Genomic DNA, 8,922 nt, shown 5'->3' with positions numbered 1-8,922 from the left:
CATGGTGCTTCCTCTCGGGGAAAGGGCCCCGCCCCCGCTGAACCTCTAACTCGGTAGGAAGAGGGACCCAGTCCCCAGGGAAGCCCGAAGACATGCAATCCCCTACCCTCCCATCCTCTGTCCCCTTCCTCTGCCGCCCCGCTCTCCCCTCCCCCCGTGTCCCCTTCCCAGGCAGGCCCCGGCAAGGCTCAAGGTCATGCCCCTGCGACCCTACTCACCGCTGCCGCCGCAGCACAGGTCCCGGGCCGCGGGCGCGGCTCCATGGCCCTGGGCGCCACGCTGGGCCCTCGACCAGACCGGGCTTCCCCCTCTCCGCCCGCCGCGGGTGGGGCCCAGCTCAGCGACCTCAGGCCCGCCCCGCCTGAAGAGCCCGCCTCGTGGGTGGGGGCCAGGGCGGGGCTGCCGGGAAGGGAGCCCCCAGCCCTCACCTGAGCTCACCTGAGGCACCTGGTGGGCAAGGTGCCCATAATGAGGGGCCGCATCCGGGTCCCACGCCTGGGTTCTAGCTCAACCCAGAGACTACCTCTTCTTAGAGAGGCAATCTCTCCTCTCCGGGTCTCAGAGGCACCCTCCAGCCATGAGGGCTTGGGCCAGAAGAACCCAGGTGGGAGGCCCACCCTCCCCACACAGGGCATGACCCTGCCCTGGAAGGCAGTCCAAGGGGGCCCGCTCAGTAGCCTGAGCCTGTAGCCCACCCTGGTGCCAGCTCAGAGGAGTGGCTTGGGGTAGGGCCCTCCAGGGCCCCATGTGGGGAGGGCACCTGGTGGGGGGCCCTAGTGGTGGACTTCATGGCTGTGGCGGGGGACAGGGCTGACCTGGGAGTACTGGTCAGGCGATTTCTGCCCCCACGAAGTCCCTTGTGTTCCCAGTCTTGCCCAGCGGTGGCCCACCACAGATGGAGGGGACAGGAGCCCAGGGGAGCACTGAGTGTACCTGAGTCCAGAAAGAGGGCATTCCAAAAGCAAAGGACTCTTTCCAGTGAAGTATATACAAGTCTTTATAAAAGAATCAAAAGCTCAATAAATATGCAACTTTACACAGAGCCCATCCCAAGGACTGGGAAGAGGGGGAGGGGGCTAAAGGCAGGGGAACCGTCGTCCCATTTGGTGCCAGATGGTGGAGGAGGGAAGGGCTGCCTGGGACCCCAGCCCTGGAGTCCAGCCCAGAGGACTGGAGGTCCTGAATTCAGAGAGCATTGGGCAAAGGACTCTGCCTAGGCTGGGGTGGGGGGGGGGACAGGCAGGTTAGTGACAGTGGTGACTGTCAGGGGGTCCTGCAGCCTGGGCCTCTGCTGAGCCCTCCTCCACTTCCATCCGGTCTGGCAAAGTGCAAATTGGGCCCTCGGGGGTGGTGGCGGTGTCCGGCTGGGCACTCCGGCCCGTGTGCACATTAAGGCAGCAGGTGGAGCAGGGGCTGGCACACCCCAGGAGGCATGTTGTCTGCTGTCCCTTGGTCAGTGGCACCCTTGGGGGCCTCCCTCTGCTCAGACCTCCCTGCAGTGGAGAGGAGGGGAGAGACAGTTCTTCCTTGGCTGACGGTATTCAGAGGGGCTCTGGCCACCCTCTCAGGCTTCTTCACTGCTGCCCACTGTGCACATCCTCGCCAGATGCTGGGGCAGGTCCCAGGCTCCCTCTCCCATCCCTGTGCCCAAGTGCCATCTGTTCCCAGCCTTGCAGTGCCCCCAGCACATTGGGCCACCTGTCCTCCACCCCAGGCCAGGCCACTCACGAGGCAGTGAGGGTGGAGTTAAGCAGCAGGGTAGTCCTGATTCGGTAGAGCTGGGCCAGCGTCAGCTTCCTGTGCTGGGCCGAGATCCCCGGGGGAGGCTCAGGCTGGACCCTGGTCGAGGCCCCGGAGGACAGCTCTCTGCTCCTCCTAGTGGGTCCTTCAGGCTCCCCACCTGGGCAGTGGGCTCGACCCTCTAGGTCTGCCAGCTGGGGGCCAGGGCCAGGTGCCCCCTGGCAATACCAGCTGGGCCCAGCTTCCTGACAGGAGCCCCGAGTCCTTGTGCCAGGGATGGTAGCAGCCAAGCAGACTTCCGACAGGCTGCGGCTCGGGGCTGCGGGCGCTCTGCGGGTAGTGGCCCCTGACAGCAGCTGGAGGAGGCTGGCCTCGGATTTGGACTTAAGCAGGTGGGGCAGGCAGGGCAGCAGCTGAACAGGAGTGCGGCGGCGGAGGCGGGGCGAGGGTGGGGGTGACGGGGCTGGTGGTAACTCTGGGGGCCGGGGTGCTGACTCCACCGTGGGGGCTGGGGCCATAAAGTCTTGCAGGGATGTGGGGGAAAGGGTGCCATAGGCGGAGTCCATGGAGCAGGAGCGGCCATCCACAGGGCCCAGGGGCAGCAGCTCGCTGGTAGGAGTGACAGATGAGGCGGTGGTGCTGAGAGAGGTCTCGTCTGACTGGGAGCTGAAGCGGTCGCCCCTGAATTCAGGAGAGGACAGCAACTCCCCAGGCTCTACCACCACCATGGCCAGGGTTTCCGTAGAGCCGTCCGAGGCACTGTGGGGGCCGAGAGGGGAGTCAGTCCAGCTAAAGGAAGCCTAGACGGCTGGACACAGAAGTTGAGAGCCTCTGCCCTCCTGAGTCTGAGGCTCAAAGACTGCAAGCAGGCAGCACGTGAGCCTGAAACACAGGTATCAGGAATGGCGTCTGTCATAACCACAGTATCTGCTGTCAGATATAGTCTAAGAATCTTCAGCTCAGCTCTGGGCAGCTACCACTAATAGATCAGAGTGGGCACTCAAGTTGAAATCCATTTGCCATCCCCGCTGGTGCGGGGCAGAGCCCCCCTCCCCATGCCCACTGGGTTCATATCATAAAGCCATGCACAGGGAAAGGGGTCCCACTCAGTGTTGGTCACCTTGGGGTCAGGAGTCCTGGGGCAGAGCACCTGCTCTGCTCCAGCTTGCTGGGCGCTCCCGGGCAAACGTACCAGTGCTGGGAGTCAAGGCTGTGGCTGCTTTTGCGCAGAATGGTAGGGGAGCTGGCAGCCGAAGTGCTACTCCCCCCACCTTCCTCCTCCTCCTCCTCCTCCTCCTCCCGCTCATCCTCCTCCTCTTCCAGGCTCTGCAGGTGCTGCTGGTCGCCTGGATGCTCCTGCACACGCAGCTGCTGCAGCTGGTTCTGGAGATGGGCATGCACAGGGGCCCCACAGCTGGTGAGCAGCAGCCCCCACCAGGCTGCCCTGCCAGGCTGCCCACCACTCTGCTCTCACCTGGGCATTGTAGATGGCATCCACCCAGCCACGGCACAAAGCCTGGCCACTGGCCTGGAACGTGTAGGCCCCCACAGCACTGTGGAACTCGTTCAGGTAGATGAGGAGGAAGGAGCCTGGTTAGGAAGGGCTCGAATCAGTGCTAGCTGGGACCAAGACCCCAGCCCACTGTAGGTCCCGCCCATCACAGCACCCCTCACCCCCATCATAGGTCCCACCCAGGAGCTGGGAGCCGGCCAACTCACCTGGGTCCCGAAGCTCCCGGCACACGATCTTGTCCACCAGCAGCGGTGGCCTGATGACCTTGGTCCTCTCGGCCTTCTTCACTGGCTTGGTCACCAAGAGCAGGTCAGTGAAGAGAAAGCAGTACACGTCCATCTGGAGATGGCGGGGGGTGGGGGGTAATGCAGGAAGAGCAGGAGAGGCCAGAGGTCAGGGCCAAGGCAGGCACCCTCCCCTGGGAGCACTGGTGCCAAGTACCTGTTTCCTTCCACCCCCACTGAACTGAGAGTAACATTCAAATGAAAAACAAGATGACTTTCTCTCATCCAGCTACTTACTTGTGACTTATGCCAGTTAAAAGTTTACATTAAAGAGGGAAAGGAAGGTGGTTTTAAAATCATGATTGGCAGGACTTCCTTGATTAAGAATCCATCTTACAATGCAGAGGACACTGGTACAATCCCTGGTCGGGGAAGATCCCACATGCCACAGAGCAACTAAGCTTGTTCGACTAGGGCCCGTGCTCTGCAACTAAGAGAAGCCACCACAAAGAGAAGCCCATGCACCAAAACTAGAGAGTCATCCTGGCTCACTGCAACTAGAGAAAGCTCTCACGCAGCAACGCAGACCCAGTGCAGCCAAATATAAATAAATTAAAAAAAAATCATGATTTGCAGACTCTGGGTTACACAGTGCTTGAAAAATTCATAGCTTCATAGCAAGACTCTAGGCTATTCCCAGCCTGCTCACAGAATGGGCCCCTCCCTCCCAACAGGAACACACTGTGGCACTGACAGGTGGGCTAGAATGGCACCTGATGGCTGGGATCCGGCTGCTGTATTTGTAAAAAGTAAACTGCAGGCAGAAAGTCATCCCTCAACACAATATTGTTAAGCGATTATCCTTCAATTACAAATAATTTTAAAACAAGAAAAAAAAAACAGTCATTCCTCACATAAAGGCACTAGTTCTTGAATTGCCACCCAAGGGACGGGGCAGCTAAGAATCACTGACTAGGGCCCGGGAGGTCCCGAGGAAGGGGTGGTTCAAACCCCACAGGGTAAGGGGGAGGCAAGGGCCCTGAGTGTGGAGAGGTTCCTGGAGTCACCTTGCTGTCCTTCCCCTCCTTCATTCTCAGGCTCCCTTCCAGCAGCAGCTGACGTGTCTCCTCAGGGGAGGCGCCAGGGATGGGAGCTGTCAGGTCCAGATGTAGAAATTCCTTCAGGAGCTGGGGGGTGGGGTTGGGGGCGGGGGCAAGAGAGGTCAAGGTCTGACCCCTCATCTCAGCTGGGAGACCTCAGATGAGATTCCCAGTTTGGCTCCCATCTGCCAGTGTGGCCCTTCCCCGCCCCCAGCAGGGCCAAGGACCCCCACACAGACGGAGGCACCCACCTTGTCCACCTCGTCGTTGCTGCCCTCCACCACCTCGTAGGCGTCGATGCGACTCACCACGGCCGCCAGCCGCTGCCGCTCCTGGCGCTGCCGCATGCACGCGTTCACGTGGTGGATGAAGCGCTCCACCGAGCCGATCTAGGGCGGGCGGGCCAGGGCAGCTCAAGGACCGGGTCAGGAGGGGCCGCCAGCCAGAGGGAGGGACCCTGCCCGCGACCCAGTTACCATAGTGACAACGGCCTCCTTGGCGCGCGGTTCGTCGGTCTTTCTTAGCACCGACTTGAGCAGCAGCGGGTACTTGGTGAGTCGCTGGTGGGGCTTGGCCAGCATGTCGCTCAGCTTCAGCCGCTGGCACTGCTGGTGCTTCTCGGCCCACTGCAGCGGGGAGGCGGAGCGGGACTCAGGGTGGGCCCCGCCACGGGCCCCAGGCCGCGCCCACCGCCATGCCCTCCGGCACGGGCCGCCCAAGGGAGCCCATTGCGCAGTGCCCTGGCCCCCCGGCGAGCCCCACCCGCCCTCACCGTGATGTAAGTTCGGAAGAGATCATTGTCGCGCAGCAGGCCGCGCATGTACTCCATGCAGCCCTCCTCCTCCATGCAGTAGCGGACGTAGGGCTTGAAGAGGGAGCCGAACTGGCGCGGGGCGGAACAGGCACAGCACCGGTTACCGCGCGCCCTCACCGCGGAAGGGGGCCCCGCGCTCGCTCCTCCCTTATTGCCTCTCCCCGACCACCAGGGGGCAAGCTTATTATCCCCGTTTTCCACACGAGGAAACAAACGGAGCCTCAGCGAAAGCGATCGGCCTCGGCCAGGTGGTAGCAAGGGCACACGGTCAGGTGGAGTTTCACACCACTGCGACCGACTCTGAATTCTACCCCTCTTGACTACCAGGAGTCATTCGGGCCACCAGTTGGGAGGGCGCTGGGGTGTTGGGCAGACGGGATTGGCGCCTCAGCCCTGCCTCTGTGTCCCTGCGTGTGTCCGACCTGATTCGTACCATCTTAAAGCCTTTGAGGAAATCCCCGGGCTGCAGCAGCTCCCGCGTGCGCCGCGCCTTCTCCAGCACCGGCGCCATCACGCTGCCCCACAGCCCGCGGTGCAGCCGCGCGATCTCAGGGATGTTGCTGAACAGGCGGTCCGCCTCCACCTGGGGGGCGGGGTTGGTGGTGGAGGTGCGCTCGGCCCCGCCCCAACCCATCTCTCTCCCGCCCTGCCAGCCCCGACCCCAGCCTTCTTAAGCACTATCCCATGCCGTTAGGGGGGCCCATCCCCCCGTTAGGGGCCGGGCCCCGCCCCTGCCCATCCTCTTCCCCGCCTCTCACTCTACCTATTAGCCCCGCCCGGAGCTTTCTTCAGCATCATCCCTCCTCCACAATTAGATGCCAGGCCCCGTCCCTCACCCACTCCACCAGTCAGCCCCGCCCCTGTCCCGCCCCTCCCTGGCTTTAGCCCCTCCCCACTCCCCGTTACTTCCTGGGACCGCCCCCTCCCCGGCCCCGCGCGGCACCTCACACAGCAGTCCCGACTCTTGCAGGTTCAGGAGGCAGCACAGGAACAGCTGTGGGGGCAAGGAGCACTGCGTCTGGAGTCGGGGGGGGGCTCCCTGTCCCGATGCCCCACCCAGACTCTAAGGCTCCCTTCGCCCCTTCCCCATCCTGGAGGCCTTGAGGCAGCCTGGGACAGAAAGGGTTCACCCTTTGAGAAAAGACCCAGTTCCATGGCCCAGCTGGGGGTCCCCCTACCCAGGCCCCACCTGGAGGGCCGCTCTGGCACACTGCCCTGGCGGCCACATCTGGAACTCTCTCCTCCAGCTCTGCCCTGGCTCTCTCTGGTTTCTGCCCAGAGGGTGTCTTCTTTGAGCCCACAAGCCCAGGACAGATGCTTCCCCAGATCAAAGTCCCTATACCAACCCTCCCCACTCCCAGTGCCTACCCATCCTGTCTCCACATCTAGGGTGTGGGCTGCTGGACACCTGGCATACAGCAGGTGTTTGGAAACAGCTGTTGAGTGGATGAGTAAAAGGATGAGGTCTGTGTTACTCAGCTCAAGCCAGCAGACTTGCCCCAAGCCCCCTCCCAATTCCCAGGGGCCCAAGGGAATCACCTCCACTCTGGGGTGTGGCCTGCCCCTACTCTCCTCCCACTTTGTTGCTTGGCACCTGCTCCTTCTGCAAAGGTCCAAACTCTGCTCAGGGACACCCAGAGGAGGCCATGGTGGGGGCGGGGGTGGGCAGGGAGGCGGGGTGGCTCTGGGCCCCACACTCACGTTGGTGATCACCCGCAGCTTCTTAATGTATGAGGCCTCCGTGTGCAGGAGCTCCCAGACCGCCTCCTGCTGGTGGCACTGCCGCCGGGTCAGCTTCTGTGGGGAGGGCAGGGTGTCTCCAGGAGCCCCGGGGTAGCCAGATCAGGGGAGCAGGTGGAGTGGTCCTGCATGCAACCTTTTTTCCCATTTGAGACACAGAGGCCCCCCAAGTTCTGGGCCAGCCAAGTGGTGCACCACACTTTCACCTTGCCTGAGTTCCTCCAAAGCTAGTTAATGATGACAGCAGCCTGGCACCCTAGGAAGGGCCCCGTGGAGTGAGGCAGGGGCGATAATGCCCTCCTTTCCCTGAGAAGGGGGGAGCTGTGGGGCAGGCGGGCGGCACCCACCTCATGCCCATCAATGAGCTCCCGCCAGCTGTCCTCCAGCCGAAGTCCAGCGTCGTCCTCATCCTCCTCTTCGTCACCTTCTTCCTCCCAGGAGTCATGGTCAAAGCGCAGCCTCCGGGGCAGCCTGGGCAGCCCGAAGAGGCCGTAGGCGTGCAGCTTGCCCTCCAGCTGCTCCATCTTGTCTATCTCCTGAGAGGAGACGCGTGGTCAGGGTCAGGGGTCAGGGGTCAGCCAGCCGCCCTGCCCCAGGGCACCCGGGCCCACATACCCGGCCATAGGTGCTGGTGCTGGGGCCTGAGCTGAAGAAGCCGCTGAAGCGACTGGCCGCCCGGTTCTTCCAGCTGTCACTACCACTGCTGCTGCTGCTGCTGCCACTGCTGCTACTGCTGGGCAGAGAGCAGCTGGAGGGTGTGGGGGGCTCCTGCCCAGGGATGCTTGCCTCCCCTAGGAACTCTGACATGTTCTTGCGTCGGCGACCAGGGGCCTGGCCGGGGAGCAAAAGTCAAGAGGCGGGTCCACTCTGACCCCCATGGCCCCACCCCATCATGCATTTCCAGGACCTCAAACCTGCCTGGGATGCAGGAGGGTCTCTGCATTCCCCCACCCTGTGTGGCCACCTCTCCTGAGACCTAAACATGTCCTGGGGGCTGGAAGGTCCAGAGAGGCGCCCCTGGGCCATGCCTCCCCCCACCGCCAACCCCAACCAGGAGCATAAAGCACGTGGGAGAACACAGAGTCACACACACTTGGGTGCACTTAGAAGCCCACGTCCAAGTGGATCCCTGATGAACGCTCACGAAAACAGCCAGTGACACACAGCTTCGCTCCCCACACAATGTCTGCTTGGACACACGTGCTCAGACTCTTTGTGCATGAACACTCAGAATTCCCAGGCCCATCCCCCTGCAGTGGGTTAGATCCACCCCGTACGCCCGGAGCCAGCCCCATTTCACAGAAGGGGGAGGAAAGCCCCCATCAGGAGCAGCAAGGGGCCCAGGTGACCTCCCCTCTGGCCCCTCCCCACCCCTAGCCCTGACACAGCCCCTCCTCACCAGGATATCCAGGCTCTCCCGGCGGCTCTGGGGGTCCATGCGCTCTTGGGCCGGGGGCCCAGCCCCGGCTTGCCGCAGGATCGGCAGACTCAGGGACTTGGAGTCCTTCACCCCCTGCTCCACCTTCCCCTCATCCCCTGGCTTGGCTGGGGAGGCATGTGGGCACAAGTAGAGGTCCTCAAAACCCAGGCCAGTGGAGGACGAGACCCTGGTCCTCTCTCTCCCTGGAGGAGCCAAACCAAGGCCTGGCTGCCCTCCCCCAAAGCCCCGCCTGCTAGCACCCTGGTTACCCTCCCCCAAAGCCCCACCTGCCAGCACCCTGGTTACCCTCCCCCAAAGCCCCGCCCTGCCAGCACCCGGCACTGCCGCCCAGCAGAGACACCTGTATGGTA

At 62.8% G+C, this 8,922-nt stretch overlaps 1 protein-coding gene across 6 annotated transcripts in view; it reads right to left on the bottom strand.

Annotated features, from left to right (window-relative positions):
- Positions 1-627: 627 nt before the first annotated feature.
- The window catches only part of PLEKHG5 (pleckstrin homology and RhoGEF domain containing G5), a 39,646-nt gene continuing 31,351 nt past the window's right edge, over positions 628-8,922 (bottom strand). For 3 of the 6 annotated variants that reach the window (XM_055582431.1, XM_055582435.1, XM_055582436.1), the window contains 15 exons: positions 8,531-8,676; positions 7,747-7,962; positions 7,479-7,667; positions 7,093-7,188; positions 6,335-6,385; positions 5,825-5,974; positions 5,350-5,460; positions 5,054-5,203; positions 4,829-4,966; positions 4,545-4,664; positions 3,460-3,592; positions 3,215-3,330; positions 2,933-3,123; positions 1,729-2,499; positions 630-1,493 (listed from right to left, as the gene is read on the bottom strand). In XM_055582431.1, coding sequence (XP_055438406.1) covers positions 1,484-1,493; positions 1,729-2,499; positions 2,933-3,123; positions 3,215-3,330; positions 3,460-3,592; positions 4,545-4,664; positions 4,829-4,966; positions 5,054-5,203; positions 5,350-5,460; positions 5,825-5,974; positions 6,335-6,385; positions 7,093-7,188; positions 7,479-7,667; positions 7,747-7,962; positions 8,531-8,676 — 2,588 coding nt within the window. In that variant the 3' untranslated portion in view covers positions 630-1,483. Of the gene's footprint in view, positions 2,500-2,932; positions 3,124-3,214; positions 3,331-3,459; positions 3,593-4,544; positions 4,665-4,828; positions 4,967-5,053; positions 5,204-5,349; positions 5,461-5,824; positions 5,975-6,334; positions 6,386-7,092; positions 7,189-7,478; positions 7,668-7,746; positions 7,963-8,530; positions 8,677-8,922 lie in introns of all 6 variants that reach the window. The other 3 variants (XM_055582433.1, XM_055582434.1, XM_055582432.1) reach the window with 3 other exon arrangements.

Source organism: Bubalus kerabau, chromosome 5 (genome assembly GCF_029407905.1).
Source record: "Bubalus kerabau isolate K-KA32 ecotype Philippines breed swamp buffalo chromosome 5, PCC_UOA_SB_1v2, whole genome shotgun sequence".
In the NCBI taxonomy this organism is placed as follows: domain Eukaryota; kingdom Metazoa; phylum Chordata; class Mammalia; order Artiodactyla; family Bovidae; genus Bubalus; species Bubalus kerabau.
Note: the sequence above shows the minus strand (reverse complement) of the source record. Positions and strands in the feature narration are given on the sequence as shown.